The sequence below is a fragment of the Phocoena phocoena genome, chromosome 6 (genome assembly GCF_963924675.1).
Source record: "Phocoena phocoena chromosome 6, mPhoPho1.1, whole genome shotgun sequence".
Taxonomy (NCBI): domain Eukaryota; kingdom Metazoa; phylum Chordata; class Mammalia; order Artiodactyla; family Phocoenidae; genus Phocoena; species Phocoena phocoena.
Genome location: NC_089224.1, coordinates 8,468,138 through 8,486,554, shown reverse-complemented (window position 1 = coordinate 8,486,554; position 18,417 = coordinate 8,468,138). Strand labels below are relative to the sequence as shown.

Sequence of the window (18,417 nt, the reverse complement as noted above, 5' to 3'; positions counted from 1 at the left end):
TTGGCATAGGATGTTCAGTACTGTAGCTTGCTGGTCTTTGAGTGAAGCTGGGTGCTGGTGTTGAGATGGAGATCTCTGGAAGATTTTCGCCATTTGATATTATGTGGAGCTGGGAGGTTTCTTGTTGACCAGTGTCCTGAAGTTGGCTCTCCCACCTCAGAGGCACAGCACTGACTTCTGGCTGCCACACCAAGAGCCTTTCATCCACACAGCTCAGAATGAAAGTGAGAAAAAGTAGAAAGAAAGAGAGGGAGGGAGGGAGGGAGGAAGGAAACGAAAGAAAGGAAAGAAGAAAGAAAGAATAACAATGTAAGATAAAATAAAGTTATTAAAATAAAAAATAATTATTAAGAAAAAAGTTTTTTTAAAAATTAAACAAAAAACAGATGTATAGAACTCTAGGACAAATGGTGGAAGCAAAGCTATACAGACAAAGTCTCACACAGAATCATACACATACACACTCACAAAAAGAGGAAACAATAATAAATCTTGTTCTCAAAGTGCATCTCGTCAATATGGGATGATTCATTGTCTATTCAGGTATTCCACAGATCCAAGTTGATTGTGGAGTTTTAATCTATTGCTCCTGAGGCTGCTGGGAGAGATTTCCCTTTCTCTTCTGTGTTTGCACAGCTTCTGGGGTTCAGCTTTGGATTTGGCCCTGCCTCTGTGTGTAGGTCGCTGGATGGTGTCTGTTCTTCGCTCAGACAGGCCGGGGTGAAATGAGCAGCTGACTCAGGGGCTCTGGCTCACTCAGGCTGGGGGCAGGGAGGGGTGCGGATGCCAGGCGAGCCTGCGACGGCAAAGGCCTGTGGGACATTGCACCAGCCTGAGGCGTGCCGTGCGTTCTCCCGGGGAAGTTGTCCCTGGATCCCGGGACCTGGCAGTGGCGGGCTGCACAGCCTCCCCGGAAGGGAGGTATAGATAGTGACCTGTGCTCGCACACAGGCTTCTTGGTGGTGGCCGCAGCAGCCTTAGCATCTCATGCCCGTCTCTGGGGTCCGTGCTGTTAGCCGCAGCTCGCACCCGTCTCTGGAGCTCCTTTAAGCAGCGCTCTTAATCCCCTCTCCTCGCGCACCAGGAAACAATAGGGAAGAAAAAGTCTCTTGCCTCTTCGGCAGCTGCAGACTTTTTGCGGACTCCTTCCCAGCTAGCCGTGGTGCACTAACCCCCTGCAGGCTGTGTTCACGCCGCCAACCCCAGTCCTCTCCCTGTGCTCTGCCCCAGTGGGTGAGCAGACAAGCCTCTCAGGCTGGTGAGTGCTGGTCGGCACTGATCCTCTGTGCCGGAATCTCTCTGCTTTGCCCTCCGCACCCCTGTTGCTGTGCTCTCCTCCGTGGCTCCAAAGCTTCCCCCCTCCGCCACCCAGTGTCCGCCCGCAAAGGGGCTTCCTAGTGTGTGGAAACCTTTCCTCCTTCACAGCTCCCTCCCACTGGTACAGGTCCCATCCCTATTCTTTTGTCTCTGTTTATTCTTTTTTCTTTTGCTTTACCCAGGTATGTGGGGATTTTCTTGCCATTTGGGAGGTCTGAGGTCTTCTGCCAGCGTTCAGTAGGTGTTCTGTAGGAATTGTTCCACATGTAGATGTATTTCTGGTGTACCTGTGGGGAGGAATGTGATCTCTGCATCTTATTCTTCCACCATCTTCCTCCCAGTAATGTATTTTTTAGCCTCCATGTGTTTGTGTTTTTTACATTTTTTTCCCTGTAATTCATTTCTAATCTCATAGCGTTGTGGTCACAAAAGATGCTTGATATGATTTCAGTTTTATTAAATTGACTTGGACTTGATTTTTGACCCAAGAGGTGATCTATCCTGGAGAATGTTCTGTGCGCACTTGAGAAGAAAGTGTAATCTGATGTTTTTGGGTGGAATGTCCTATAAATATAAATTAAATCTGTCCGGTCTATTGTGTCATTTAAAGCTTCTGTTTCCTTATTTATTTTCATTTTGGATGATCTCTCCATTGGTGTAAGTGAGGTGTTAAAGTCCCCCACTATTATTGTGGTACTGTCGATTTCCTCTTTTATAGCTGTTAGCAGTTGCCTTATGTATTGAGGTGCTCCTATGTTGGATGCATATAGATTTATAATTGTTATGTCTTCTTGGATTGACCCCTTGATCATTATGTAGTGTCCTTCCTTGTGTCTTGTAACATTCTTTACTTTAAAGTATAATTTATCTGATATGAGTATAGCTACTCCAGCTTTCTTTTGATTTCCATTTGCATGGAATATGTTTTTCCATCCCCTCACTTTCATATGTATGGGTCTTGTTTTTGTATCCATTCAGCAAGCCTGTGTCTTTTGGTTGGAGCGTTTAATCCATTCACATTTAAGGTAATTATCAATATGTATGTTCCTGTGACCATTTTCTTCATTGTTTTGGGTTTGTTTTTGTACGTCCTTTTCTTGTATTTTCCACTTAGAGAAGTTCCTTTAGCATTTGTTGTAGAGGTGGTTTGGAGGTGCTGAATTCTCTTAGCTTTTGCTTGTCTGTAAAGCTTTTGATTTCTCCATCGAATCTGAGATCTTTGCTGGGTAGAGTAATCTTGGTTGTAGGTTCTTCCCTTTCATCACTTGAAGTATGTCATGCCACTCCCTTCTGGCTTGTAGAGTTTCTGCTGAGAAATCAGCTGTTAACCTTATGGGAGTCCCCTTGTATGTTATTTGTCGGTTTTCCCTTGCTGCTTTTAATAATTTTTCTTTGTCTTTAATTTTTGCCAATTTGATAACTATGTGTCTCGGCATGTTTCTCCTTGGGTTTATCCTGTATGGGACTCGCTGCACTTCCTGGACTTGGGTTGCTATTTCTTTTCCCATGTTAGGGACGTTTTCAACTGTAATCTCTTCAAATATTTTCTTGGGTCCTTTCTCTCTCCTCCTTCTGGGACTCCTATAATGCAAATGTTGTTGTGTTTAATGTTGTCCCAGAGGTCTCTTAGGCTGTCTTCATTTCTTTTCATTCTTTTTCCTTTATTCTGTTCCACAGCAGCGAATTCCACCATTCTGTCTTCCAGGTCACGTATCCGTTCTTCTGCCTCAGTTATTCTGCTATTGATTCCTTCTAGTGTAGTTTTCATTTCAGTTATTGTATTGTTCATCTCTGTTTGTTTGTTCTTTAATTCTTGTAGGTCTTTGTTAAAGATTTCTTGCATGTTCTTGATCTTTGCCTCCATTCTTTTTCCGAGGTCCTGGATCATCTTCACTATCATTATTCTGAATTCTTTTTCTGGAAGGCTACCTATCTCCACTTCATTTAGTTGTTTTTCTGGGGTTTTATCTTGTTGCTTCATGTGGTACATAGCTGTCTGCCTTTTCATCTTGTCTATCTTTCTGTGAATGTGGTTTTTGTTCCACAGGCTGCAGGATTGTAGTTCTTCTTGCTTCTGCTGTCTGCCCTCTGTTAGAATGCCCTTTTTAAGAAGGGAATTCCCACTGAAACAGTAGGTAGGTAGAAGTGTTGTCACCCCCCCCCACATAGTTGGATGGCACTTTTCTTTGAGATTTTGTTTTATTGATGCTTCCAAATTAGGGAAATATATATGTAATTTTAAAAATAACGAGAAATTGATAATAGAACAGGTTGCTTAAGATCATGTGGTGAGTTAGCAACTTACCACAGGGCCACCAAGTGCCATGAATCAGGATTCCCTGGGATTCCTGGTGTAGGGACTTCTCTGGTGGTCCAGTGGTAAAGAATCCACCTTCCTATGCAGGGGAGACAGGTTTGATCCCTGGTCGAGGAAGGAGGATCCCACTTGCTGCTGGGCAACTAAGCCCACATGCCACAGCTACTGAACTCGCGCGCCTCAATGAGAGAGCCCATGTGCCGCGAACTACAGAGCCCACTCACTCTGGAGCCCACGTGCTACAACTAGAGAGAGAAAACCAACACGCCACAACTAGAGAGAAGCCCGCACCACAAAGAAAAGATTCTGCATTCCGCAACTAAGGCCTGATGCAGCCAAAAAAATAAAGAAAAAAAAAGGGAAGCCCATTTATCTTATAAAATATGGGAGTTAAAGACCTAGGTTCTGTGGCAGAGAAATAAATAATACAGAATGATAAGATGTATATATTAAGGGTTTGGGTTTTTTTTTTTCTTTTTGCGGTATGCGGGCCTCTCACTGCCGTGGCCTCTCACGTTGCAGAGCACAGGCTCCAGATGCGCGGGCCCAGCCGCTCCGCGGCATGTGGGATCTTCCCGGACCAGGGCACGAACCCGTGTCCCCTGCATCGGCAGGCGGACTCTCAACCACTGCGCCACCAGGGAAGCTCAAGGGTTTGGGATTTTTTAACCTAAGTTAAAAATATTTCCCCTTACATGATGAGTACAGAGGCTTTGTTTGCTTATGAAACATGAATTGTCATAAACCCTTATAACCATGTTGTCTGAGTTTTCAGCCATAATAAGAGGTGATGCAGATGAATGTAATCCCAGGGGCAGAACAGTGTTTTCTATCTATCTCCACCTTTGTTTAGTTTGGGCTACCTTAAACAAACAGGGACTTACACACTCCTAGGAGAATTGAAGGTTTTGGTTTATTTTGCCATGTTTGAGTTCCCTTTTTTGATGTATATTAGCTCATTAGTTATACCTCCATAAAAATCTGCCCTTACAACACTCAAAATGTAAAAATAGACCTTAAATTAATTGAATTAAATTTAGAGTATACCACAGATAACTAGGATATACATCTAATATATATCAAAAGCCTGAAAACATTTGCTCATACCCTTCAGTCTAGTCATTAGATTTCATCCTGAGAATGAGGTTGTTAACTTAACCATAGGTGAACATCAGGGAGTCTTATTTTCAAATTAAGAACTCTAGAATAATTCAGCAGAAGACAAAAAGCTAAGTACACCATCTAAAGTATAACAAAAATTGGCAGTGACCTGAATGTCCAACTATAGGATTAAGTAAATTGTAGTTCATCACTGAATAGAATATTATGTAACCATTAATACAATACTTTTATAGATGACATAGAAACATGGGAAAATGTTTATAATAAAAGTGGAAATAATAAATTACCTTCATTACGGCTATGTAAAGTATATCTGTACATGAGAAAAGAATTAACAGTAGCCAAACATAAAACTTTTATGGGAAAGTGGTGAGCTTATTTTCCTTTTTTCCACAATTTCCTTCACTGTCATTTCAATAAAAAGAGGTAGAAGAAGGGGAGGGGAGAAAATGTGGTTTAGTTTCTGGTGTTTCCTCCCACTCTTTAGAATAATGGGGTCCTGGGAACCACCTACAGAGTGTATAGTGGTATCATTGCCACTGACTTTCTAGAGTGATACTTTTTTTTCGCCCTAAGGAATTTATTTATTTGGTTGCACTGGGTCTATTTGGTTGTGCTGGGTCTTATTTGCAGCAGGCGGACTCCTTAGTTGTGGCTTGTGGGCTCCTTAGTTGTGGCTTGCCGGCTGCTTAGTTGCAACATGTGGACTCCTTAATTGTGGCTTATGGGTTCCTTAGTTGTGGGTTGCTGGCTTCTTAGTTGCAGCATGTGGGCTCCATAGTTGTGGCATGCAAACTCTTAGTTGTGGCATGCATGTGGGATCTAGTTCCCTGACCAGGGATCGAACCTGGGCCCCCTGCATTGGGAGCATGGAGTCTTTACCACTGTGCCACCAGGGTGGTCCCTAGATTGACACTTTTTTGTTATTGTTTTTTTGTGGTACGCGGGCCTCTCACTGTTGTGGCCTCTCCCGTTGTGGAGCACAGGCTCCGGATGCGCAGGCTCAGCGGCTGTGGCTCACGGGCCCAGCCGCTCTGCGGCATGTGGGATCCTCCCAGACCGGGTCACGAACCCGTGTCCCCTGCATCGGCAGGCGACTCCCAACCACTGCGTCACCAGGGAAACCCCCTGACACTTTTATATATAATATTTAAAAATTTTTCTTCCTGTTTTCATGTTTCTCAAAGTGTGGTTTAGGACTTGTTTCCCAGATTCATTATGGTTTATGAAGGCATCCTTACAGTAAACTGATGGTGGAAAGGTAGAATCAAGGTCAGAGAGATACAGAAAGATAACTTTGTGTGTTTCTAGGCTTGATGAGAAAAGGCTTTAGTTAACTATATTAAAGCAGAAAAGGTCAGCATCTAGTGAATGTGATGAGGTCTGCTTTCTGGTTTTGTAAAGGAAGAAAACATTCAGGAAACGGTTTTATGAAATTTGTTATAATGTAAATGGGTTCTTGTCCTATGAAATTTGGGACTTACAGTTTTATATTTTCCCCAAGGGAAGCTGTCTTCATGTACCTCATTTAGACTCTAAACCTACTGGACAGAGCAGAATGCAAAAGACTTTCAACTGTTATACTCAAGAAATGTTTATTGTTACACTCAAGAAATGTTTATTATTAACAGAGTTGGTTGACCATGTCAGGAGTGTCCCATTTGTCCTCTGAATTTTCCTACCAGGGAAGGAGCATCCATACTGATTCATGGAACAGAAGGAACTGATTCCACACTCCAGGTTACCTCCCTGGCCCAGATTATCTTGGAGCCAAGAAGCAGGACCATCCGGGGCTTTGAGGCCTTGATAGAGAGAGAGTGGCTTCAGGTGAGAAAAGCTATTTTGTCCACAGAGGAACTGCTCATAATTGATGTTTGATCCTGGTTTGTGGGAATGGATATAATATGTGAAATTCTGATTGATTCAGATGTTTAATTTTCTGGGGGACAGTAAATCTCTCTTCCTCTTAATAAATGCCTGTAAGCTTGACTGCCTCTCAATTTCCGTCTCCCGCTTCGCTTATATTGCTCATTTGGCACTTCATTCCCCTAACAAACGTTATTAGTTGTACCTTGTTACCTATAGGGGAAACACAAAGAATGTGTAAAACATGGTCTTGTCTCACAGAACTTAGTCTTGCTAGAGATAAAAGATGTAAACAAGGGGGGAAGGAGGAGTGGGGACTTGTAGATACAAGGCATGTGCTTTAGTGCTTTCTACCTTCTGCTCATCTCTGTCCTGTCGTCTTCCTCAGCCAGGTGAAATCCTTCTCATCCTGTAAGACCCAGCTAAATACCTCTACTTTCATGAAGACTCTGGGACCTTAACATCCTTCACAGAAAAAATTGATCCATTTTCCTCACACCTTGTTTCCTGAACTAGACTCAGATATAGCGACTTCTTTGAGTTCAGGGAACCTTGCCCACCCAATTCAGCTGTTTATCCCTAGGACACAACGCAGTGCTGTCCTATGTAATGCTGAAGGACAGCTAAAATAAAGGTCTCATAAAATAGATGGAAATCCTTCATGCCAGAGGTTAATTTAAATATATATACAGCATGTAACTTAGTGTGTAATTGTGATTGAAAACAAATGTTTAGATATATCTTGAAAGGAAGTATCTCTGGAGAAAATCACTTCTGGCCCTTCTAGTTACAATTCAGCTTTATTATGTGTTAATTCTGTTATGTTTACCATGTCTACCCACCCTGACAGCTGACCTTTATCTCTGTTTAAGTCAGACCATCCTAAATATTTGGTGCAGATCTTATTCAGCTACATTCCTTGCGATGCATAGCAAACAAACAAATGAGTATGATTGATTTGTTTATATATTACCATTTTCATGGGCGTCAAAATCCCATTCATGTTCCTGGCATTATCTTTGTCAGATAAAATAGCACGAGGACCCAAAGATAAAGCATGTATATGAAATACCTAGAAGGGTGTGATTTGGGGGGATAAGGTCAGTACTCAGGTTCTGGGTGGGCCAGAGAGCCAAATGATTCTTAAATTTCCTTTGGTCAGTAGATAACAGACTCTTCTAGTTCTTCCTGGGGGGAGGGGGAAACTAAAGACAGCTTTGTCTCTAATATAAAGGCATTCATACAGATGTAATCATGACAGTAACTTTCTTATGTAATTAAAGACTTACTATCAGGAGTAACCTGATAAAAATTTGTCTATGAGAACCCATATCTGTCTGCATTTAGTGGTGAGGCTTCCTTAGCTTACAGTAGTCTACAGTGCTTTGGATGGATAGAAGGGGATAGCTGTCCTGTTTTATACCTGAAGAGCTTATGTTCTTTGACTTTGCTCCAGATTTTACAGACCTAGAAAGATTTTATGCTTATTATTACTGAAGTTCATTATTCTTCTATTTGATATTCCAAGACCAACTGCAGACGTTATGGCTAACTGTATATATACCCTTGTTAAGTATTTGGAAATCTTGTCTTTTTCCTTAGTTGGTGAAGATTGTCTTAAATCAAGAAATCATTAAAGAGCAGCCACCCAAATTATATGATGTTCCATTTAATAGTTCTGTTGCAACTGTGTGAAATTTGTTAATAATGTGCTACAGTATGATCTCACTAGGATATGACTGCTGCATTTCCCTCTTTTCTCAGGCTGGTCACCCATTCCAGCAGCGCTGTGCACAGTCGGCCTATTGTAATAGTAAGCAGAAGTGGGAGTCGCCTGTATTCCTTCTCTTCTTGGACAGTGTGTGGCAGATACTTCGTCAGTTCCCTTGTTCATTTGAATTTAATGAGAATCTCCTCATCATGCTCTTTGAGCATGCATATGCCTCACAGTTTGGAACATTTCTGGGCAACAATGAAAGTGAAAGGTAGGTACCTGCTTACGTGGGGGCCATTTTATTTTTAGCTGTTTTGGTCATTTCCTAAAAGAGACCAGGATTTGGTTCTACATTAATGTTATTTATAAGATGGAAGAGGTTACAGTTAGTATAAATTAAATTACCTAATTTATTGTGAGCCTATCACATGCTAGGTGAGAGCATATCCTAGATTTTGTTCTATTTGATTAAAATTAGTTCATACACTGATTAAAAAGCTTTGAACAATTGAGCAACCATTAAAATGTTACTCTCCTTATATAGGAGCATAGTATCTTACATCTGGAAGAAGCTTTAACATATAATTCAATTCTACCCTCCATGCATTATGATAGATTAGGAAGGTTATTATCCAGAGAAGTGAATGACTTGTCCAGGAAGCACACAGCCTGTTGGTCACCAAAAGTATGGCTGTAGTACAGGTCTTCCTACTCCTGCTCTAGAGTTTTCTCTCTTATACCAAGAAACTGTCCTCAGGCCCAGAGTTAGGATCTTACTTCATAACCCAGACACCATCAAGTTTATAGGTTTAATTAGAAGATTCATATCAGAATGATCATTAAAGATGCTTAACTGGTAATCTTCTCATTTGGGTACAGTCTAAAGGCTTCCTCTGGGTGGGAGGCAGGGTTTGTCCCTGGGCTGGTACCTGGCATCAGTTAGTTGAATAATAAATTTAAACAATTAACAGTTTTCATAAAAGAATAGAATTATTGCATCTTTACCTGTTTGAAATTCAAGAACATAGAGCAATACATGTTTTTTACTTAAAGCTGAATTGGCAGATATTTCAACTTTAGAGTTTCTTGCAGATTCTTGTCTTCAGAAGTAGGGAAAAATTTAGAACTATTTGCTCTAGAAAGTTCTGTGTCACCACAGTTTTCTCACTGTGCTTTGGCTATAGTTACTGCAGCCACACGTGATTCATATGAACAGTTTGACTGATTTAATGATTTGTTTATAATTTGCACTGGTTCTCCTGTATCCCAAGGGTATTTGCTCTAAGTGTTTTCTCTGATAATATATGGAGTTGGGAGAGGACTAACTTGCTCAAGATAAAATGTCTTATTAGTACCGAGTCCAAGCTTGTACTGCTTGCTGCACGACAAGCCAATAATCGAGAGACGAGGTGTTGGGGCAAGGAATAGCAACTTTATTCAGAAAGCCAGCAGACCGGGAAGATGGTGGACTAGTGTCCCAAAGAACCATCTTGCCTGGGTTTGGATGCTAGTTTCTTTTATAAAACAAAGAGGGGGAGGTAAGGAGGTAAAGTTAAAAAAGAAAAAGAAAAAAAACAAGGTGATAAGTTGTTGCAAATGTTTCCTGGTTCCTGCCAGACTCTGGAGGGGATGCATTCATTTCTTCCTCCTTGCAGTCCGTCACAGGTGGGCCTGGTCAGGATGTTTCCTGGGAGCTAAACAAAGGTGTTTTAGCTTACTGCTCAGGATGGGGGACAGGGTTCCCCAGATGGGCCATTATGTATTCTTTAAGCTATAAGCAACATTCCTTTAGTGATTAACTTGTAGCAAAAGCAGTAGAATACAAAGTTTAGAGTAAAAGAAACAGATCCAGTATGGAGCCAGATCTGTTCTTCCCTATTACATTATGTTGGCATTACAAAATCGAACCTTTGTGAAAACCTTCAGATGGGTTGGTGGTTGGGATTGTCCCTGAGCTGTTCATTCATAGTTTAGGCTTAAATGAATCTTTGAACATCGTACCTCAGTTTTTTCAATTGATGAAATTTACTTTGGGTACTTTAGTATCATTTTAAGTTGACTTTCTAGAAATGATTATACTTATATTATTACACTTGAATTCATTACTTATGCCAAAAGAGCAGGCCTACTTCCAAAAAGTAGGATTTGGATTGATTTGTGATGGAGATGCCACTAATATTTCCCTTCCCACCCCAGAAACTATTCTGTAACACGTAGTTAATCCAAATAGAACATAAATTATTAATTTTTTCCTATTTTTTCCTTATTAACAATAGATGAAAAGTTTAATGCTTCCTGACTTTAGGGTTCTATTCATCTCTGTTCTAGAATTCTGCCAGTCAGAATAGAGTTTAATTAGAAGAGATGACCTAAGAGAAAGCAATGACCATCCTTTTTTTTCCCTTTTAAATATTACATATGAAAGAACAAGAACTTTTAAGATTTGTTATGAATACAAAGTCTGAAATTACTTGAACCCTGTGAATTTGGGAGATTGGAGTATTAGCTAGCCTAATAAGATTTTTAAAAAATCTTTAAAAACCACTGAAACTTCTTGGTAAAAGATGACTTCAGTTAAAAGGGAAAATTAACATTTTTAAAAAACAGCTTTATTGAGATATAATGCATTTACCATAATATTCAGCCATTTAAAGTGTATTTATTGTGATTTTTAAAAATGGTATATTCAGAGTTGTGCAACCAGCACTGCACCTAATTTTAGAACATTTTCATCACCTCCAAAACAAACCCCATATCCATTACCAGTCACTATCCATTTTCCCTCCCTGATAACCACAAATCTGCTCTTAGTCTATAAATTTGCCTGTTTGACTATTTCATATAAATGGAATCATACAATATGTGGTCTTTTATGATTGGCTTCTTTCACTGAGCATATTTCCAAGGTTCATCCATGTTGTAGAATGGGTTGTTTCCATCATTTGGCTACCATAAATAATGCTGTGTTAAACATTTGTATACAAGTTTTTGTGTGGACACATATCCATTTATCTTAGATATAAACCTAGGAGTGGAATTGTGGGTCATATGGTAACTGACATTTTGAGGAGCTGTGAAAGAAAGTGGCAGCACCATTTTACATTCCCACCAGCAATGTATGAGGGCTCCAGTTTCTCCACATCTCCACCATTTTTTTATTGTCTGCCCTTTTGATTTAGTCATCCTAGTGGGTGTAAAGTGGTGTAAATCTCATTACAGTGATTTGCATTTCCTTAATGGACCAATGGTGTTGATCAACTTTGCATGTGTTTGTTGGGCATTTGTGTTATCACTTCTTTGATATCCAAATATCTATTTGGATACTTTGCCAATTTTTTCATTGGGTTATTTGTCTTTTTATTGTTGAGTTGTAAGAAAATTTTGATAGAGATTGCATTGGAATCTGTGGATCACTTTGGGTAGTTATTACTGCCTTAACAGTGTTGTCTTCCAGTCTGTGAACACGGGATGTCTTTCCATTTATTTAGGTTTTTAATTCCTTTCAGCAATATTTTATAGTTCTCAGTATACAAATATTTTACCTCTTCAGTTAAATTTATTCTTGGTATTTTAATATTTTGAATGCTGTTGTAAATGGAATTGTTTTCTTAATTTTTTTGGAGTATTCACTGCTGGCATATAGAAACATGACTTTTTCTGTGTCTGTCTTGTACCCTGCAGTTTTGCCAAATTTATTTATTAGCTCTAGTAGTTTGTGTGTGTGTGTGGATTCTTTGGGATTTTCTATGCATAGGAGCATGTTATTTGCAAGTAGAAATCATTGTACGTCTTCCTTTCTACTTTGGATGTGTTTTCTTTCTTTTTCATGTCTAATGAATTTCCAGTACAGCATTGAATGGCAGTGGTGAAAGAAGGCACTCTTGTTCTATTCCTGATCTTAGGGAGAAAGCTTTCAGTCTTTCACGAGTGTAATGTTGAATATGATGTTAGCTGTGTTTTTTTTCATAAGTACCCTTTACCATGTTGAGGAAGTTCCCTTCTATTCCTAATTTATTGAGTGTTTTTGTCATGAAAAGATGTTTTGTTATCTGCTTTTTCTGCATTAATTGCAATGATCATGTGGTTTTTTTCCCTTTGTTCTATTAATGTGGTGTATTACATTGATTGATTTTCTTATGTTGAACCACTCTTGTATACTTAGGATAAATCTCACTTGGTCATGGTATATAATCCTTTCAATATGCTGTTGTATTTGGTTTGCTAGTAGTTTGTTGAGAATTTTTGCATCTATATTTGTAAGGGACATTGGCCTATTACAGTTTTCTTGTATCATTGTCTGGCTTTGGCATCAGGGTGATAATAGCTTCATAAAATGAGTTAGGAAATATTCCTTTTCTATTTGTTGGGGAGTTTGAGAAGGATTGGTGTTCATTTTTCTTTTATATTTGATAGAATTTACCAGTGAAACCATCTGGTCCTAGACTTTTCTTTGTGGAGAGATTATTTGTTACTGAGTCAATTTCCTTATTTGTTATAGGTCTGTTGAGATTTTTTATTTCTTCAGTCAGTTTAGGTAATTTTTGTGTTTATAGAAATTTGTCCTTTTCATCCAGATTATCTAATTTGTTGGTGTGCAGTTAATAGTATTTTCTTAAAATCTTTTTTATTTCTGTAAGGTCAGTAGTAATGTCCCATTTTCATTTTTGATTTTAGTTATTTGCATCTTCCTTTTTCTTTGTCATTCTAGCCAGAGGAACAATTTTGTGGATCTTTTCAGAGAACTGACTTTTGGTCTCATTGATGTTATTTTTAAAAGTCTTTTTGTCTGTCTCCTCTGTAATCTTGGTTTTTCCTTCCTTCTGCAAGCATTGGCTTAGTTTGCTCTCCTTTGTCTAGTTCCTTAAGGTGTAAAGTTAGATTACTGATTTGAGATCTTTCCTTTTTAACATAGGTTCTTGCTATAAATTTCCCTCTGAGCATTACTTTCACTGGAGTTGTGTTAGCATGTTGTGTTTTTGTTTTCATTCATTTGTAAGTATTTTCTAACTTCTTTTGTGATGTCTTCTTTAAACCGTTGGTTGTTTGAAAGTGTGTTATATAATTCCACATACTTATGAATTTTCCAGTTTTTCTTCTGTTATCAATTTCTAACTTCATTCCCTTGTGGTTGAAGAAGATGCTTTGTATGATCTCAGTCTTTTAAAATGTATTGAGCTTTGTTTTGTGGCCTACCACGTGGTCTGGCCTGCAGAATGCTTCATGTCCACTTGAGAAGAATGTGTGTTCTGCTGTTGGGTAGAGTTTTCTATATTTGTCTTACATTTTGTTCAAGTCCTGTATTTCCTTATTTATCTTCTGTCTGGTTATTGGGATAGTGAAATCCTCAACTATATTAGAGAATTGTCTGTTTCTCTGTTCCATTACGTCAGTTTTTGCTTCATATGTTTTGTGGCTCAGGTGCAACATACATATATAATTATTATATCTTCTTGGTGGATTAACTTTGTTGCCAGCTTTGGAAGCCTGCAAAACAGTCTTTGTTTTGATGTTGTTGACAGTTAAAAATGCTGACAAATATTTTAATTTTACACCATTTTGTTCCTCTGCTAAAGGTCTTGTGTTCTGCTTTCTAACATACAAGAGAAAAGAAATTGACCTGTTAGAAGGAGCATTTAATAGTGGTTGTCATAAATTAATTGCTTTAATGGCAATTTTCTTTCTTGATCAGATGTAAGTTGAAGCTACAGCAGAAAACGATGTCTCTATGGTCATAAATTAATTGCTTTAATGGCAGTTTTCTTTCTTGATCAGATGCAAGTTGAAGCTACAGCAGAAAACGATGTCTCTATGGTCTTGGGTCAACCGGCCCAGTGAACTGAGTAAGTTCACCAACCCTCTCTTCGAAGCCAACAATCTTGTCATCTGGCCTTCGGTTGCTCCACAGAGTCTTCAGCTGTGGGAGGGTAAGCCACGCATCCTTCGCAAACCTTTTATTAATGTAGTCTAGGATGTTCTCTTGACTGCCTGTGGGTACATGAGTACATGGATACTGCTCTTTATATGGGATATTTTCTCAAGATAAGAAGGTACCTTTTTTTTATTGTGACAAAAACACAAAATTTACCAACGTAACCATCTTTGAGTGTGCAGTTCGGTACGGTTAAGTAAATCACGTTGCTGTGAAACAGGTCTCCACAGCTTTTCATCTCGCAAATCTAAAACTCTGTACCCATCAACAACTTCTCAGTGCCCCTCTCCAGCCCCAGGCAACCACCCTTCTGCTTTCTGTCTCTGGATTTGACTACTCCAGGTGCCTCATATAAGTGGAACCATACAGTATTTGTCCTTTTGTGACTGGCTTATTTCATTAGCATAATTAATGTGCTCAAGGCTCATCCATGTGGTAGCATGGGACAGGATCTCCTTCCTCTTTTTTGTTTTTTTTGCGGTACGCGGGCCTCTCACTGTTGTGGCCTCTCCCGTTGCGGAGCACAGGTTCTGGACGCGCAGGCTCAGCGGCCGTGCTGAGCTGCTCTGCGGCATGTGGGATCTTCCCGGACCGGGGCACGAACCCGTGTCCCCTGCATCGGCAGGTAGACTCTCAACCGCTGCACCACCAGGGAAACCCCTAAAGAACGTGTTTTACCTGCATTAATTTTTCAGATTCTTGAAGTTTATCTCCTTAAATATGAAAGCTTGTTTTTTAAAAAAATAACCAAAACCTATCTAAAACATATTATCCATTCATTAAACAAAGACTATAAAATACCATTTAATTTCTTTTTAACCAATTTGTAGGTAGTAAGTACATTTTTATTCATCTTTATATTAAACAATATAAGGCATACACACAGAAATGGTAGCTGTTTGGTAAACTGAAGTACTATAAATGTCAGTTAGTATACTGTGTTCTAATACATTATTGTCTCAAGGGCAATTCTTGTGTGGAAACTGCCCATTGTGTGTAAAAGGGTCTCAGGTTGCTTTGCTTCCTTGTTTTGAGACCGAGCCTGTTTCTGTCACTTCTCTGGCCATCAGTTTCACGGCTTGTTCCGCTTGGCATATCTGTCATTAGCTGCTTCCTCCCCCTCAGTTTATGCTTCTAATCTTATCAGTTGAGGTGTCCCCTAGTTAGAATTGTGGGAAAGTGGCCTCAGTCTCCAGGGTCTCTGAGTCTGAGCGTTAGTGCTTTGGGGATTTGGGGCTGCTCAGAACTTCTCCTTGCTTATTGAGTGTTTAGATAGTCACAGATGCAGGACAGGTGATCTCTTAAATGAGAGTTTACAGCTGTACTACTTGTTTAAGACTTCTGAGACAATTTACCTAAAAGCCACTGTCATGTTTAATAACTGAAACAAGAATCTAGTTAGTTGGGAGGAAAGCCACAATTGGGAGTCCAATGGCCTAAAGGACTATTTAACTTGTTTTTACCAAACCTCATTGACAGTTTAGGGATTATGTGATAGAAGAAAATTTTTTTGTTATATGAATGAGTTCCTCCTACACCATTAAGAAAGGGGTTTCTCTGTATGTTTAGTACCTCCTCAACTTAGAACTGGAAGAAATCCTATGTTAGGTAAAACATTCTCATGGAAAGTATATGGATTGTATAATGACACTACTCTGGCCTTAAAACGTCTCTCTGCTGTTTATAATTACATTGTAGTCATTGTAGTTAACCATTAATATTAAATAATTCCTGTATTGAAGAACAGGATTTTAAAAATAAGCTCATTTAATAGAAAAATCAACACAAGTCAGTCTTTAGTCTGTGTTTCTATCTTCTTCTATCTAGCATTTGGACACATTACAGAAGGACTGTCTAGGGTGCATGGCAGTTTGGTTTGTGGAAAGTATTCTAATATAAAGTATTCTAATCATAAAACTTTTGTGAACTTGCCAGCTGCTGACTTCTTGCAGCCTGGAAGGTGTTTGTGCCTCCTGACCTGAGTATCTTTAAGCCGTTACTTTGGGCTGATATCATTAACGTACATCTGTGTAGAGGAGAAAATGTCTTTACTCCATAATAAAAGGATAATTATTATTTGGGGAAAGAAGCAGTTGCCTACAGAATTGGAAAGTTGCCTACAGAATTGGAAAGCTGCCTCGTAAGTAACAGAGAGAGAGAGTGCTGAAGTTTAGGCTCTTAAATAACAGTTTGTGTAGTTCTGTTTTGCTGTAACTGCCACTTTTCCAGTGAAAGTGATTTCACACATGTAGGTCTTACAGGTCTGGATAAAGTTCTGTAATTGTTTATAGTTTCACAATACAAATCTTTCTTTAAAGTTTATGTACAGTTCGTATTCCTGAATATATCAGAGAACATTTTGTGGGGTTTTTGAAGAATTAATGAGCATGTACATAGTGACTTTTTAAAAATTTTTAAAATTTTATTTTATCGTTTCATACAGCAGGTTCTTATTAGTCATCCATTTTACACACATCAGTGTAGACATGTCAATCACAATCTCCCAGTTCATCCCACCACCACCCCCACTCCCACTGCTTTCCCCCCTTGGTGTCCATACGTTTCTTCTCTACATCTGTGTCCCAATTTCTGCCCTGAAAACTGGTTCATCTGTACCATTTTTCTAGGTTCCACATATATGCGTTAATATACGATATTTGTTTTCCTCTTTCTGACTTACTCTGTATGACAGTCTCTAGATCCATCCGCATCTCAACAAATGACCCAATTTTGTTCCTTTTTATGGCTGAGTAATATTCCATTGTACATATGTACCACATCTTCTTTTTTTTTTTTTTTTTTTTAGCTTTGTGTTATGCTATTTATTTTTTTTTTTTAACATCTTTATTGGGGTATAATTGCTTTACAATGGTGTGTTAGTTTCTGCTTTATAACAAAGTGAATCAGTTATACATATACATATGTTCCCATATGTCTTCCCTCTTGCATCTCCCTCCCTCCCACTCTCCCCATCCCACCCTTCCAGGCTGTCACAAAGCACCGAGCTAATATCCCTGTGCCTTGCGGCTGCTTCCCCCCCAGCTATCTACCTTACTACGTTTGTTAGTGTGTATATGTCCATGACTCTCTCTCGCCCTGTCAAAACTCACCCTTCCCCCTCCCCATATCCTCAAGTCCGTTCTCCAGTAGGTCTGCGTCTTTATTCCTATCTTACCCCTAGGTTCTTCATGACATTTTTTTCCCTTAAATTCCATATATATGTGTTAGCATACGGTATTTGTCTTTTTCTTTCTGACTTACTTCACTCTGTATGACAGACTCTAGGTCTATCCATCTCATTACAAATAGCTCAATTTCATTTCTTTTTAAGGCTGAGTAATATTCCATTGTGTATATGTGCCACATCTTCTTTATCCATTCATCCGATGATGGGCGCTTAGGTTGTTTCCATGTCCTGGCTATTGTAAATAGAGCTGCAATGAACATTTTGGTACATGACTCTTTTTGAATTTTGGTTTTCTCAGGGTATATGCCAAGTAGTGGGATTGCTGGGTCATATGGTAATTCTATTTGTAGTTTTTTAAGGAACCTCCATACTGTTCTCCACAGTGGCTGAACCAATCACATTCCCACCAGCAGTGCAAGAGTGTCCCCTTTTCTCCACACCCTCTCCAGCATTTATTGTTTCTAGATTTTTTGATGATGGCCATTCTGACTGGTGTGAGATGATATCTCATTGTAGTTTTGATTTGCATTTCTCTAATGATTAATGATGTTGAGCATTCTTTCATGTGTTTGTTGGCATTCTGTATATCTTCTTTGGAGAAATGTCTATTTAGGTCTTCTGCCCATTTTTGGATGGGGTTGTTTGTTTTTTTGTTGTTGAGCTGCATGAGCTGCTTGTAAATTTTGGAGATTAATCCTTTGTCAGTTGCTTCATTTGCAAATATTTTCTCCCATTCTGAGGGTTGTCTTTTGGTCTTGTTTGTGGTTTCCTTTGCTGTGCAAAAGCTTTGAAGTTTCATTAGGTCCCATTTGTTTATTTTTGTTTTTATTTCCATTACTCTAGGAGGTGGGTCAGAAAGGATCTTGCTGTGATTTATGTCATAGAGTGTTCTTCCTATGTTTTCTTCTAAGAGTTTGATAGTTTCTGGCCTTACATTTAGGTCTTTAATCCATTTTGAGCTTATT

The 18,417-nt window shown here is 39.2% G+C and overlaps 1 protein-coding gene across 1 annotated transcript in view; it reads left to right on the top strand.

The window, feature by feature from the left end:
* The window catches only part of MTMR9 (myotubularin related protein 9), a 90,256-nt gene that overhangs the window by 60,325 nt on the left and 11,514 nt on the right, over nucleotides 1–18,417 (top strand). Inside the window, exons 7-9 of the mRNA XM_065879155.1 lie at nucleotides 6,442–6,583; nucleotides 8,387–8,607; nucleotides 14,109–14,260. Coding sequence (XP_065735227.1) covers nucleotides 6,442–6,583; nucleotides 8,387–8,607; nucleotides 14,109–14,260 — 515 coding nt within the window. The remainder of the gene's footprint in view (nucleotides 1–6,441; nucleotides 6,584–8,386; nucleotides 8,608–14,108; nucleotides 14,261–18,417) is intronic.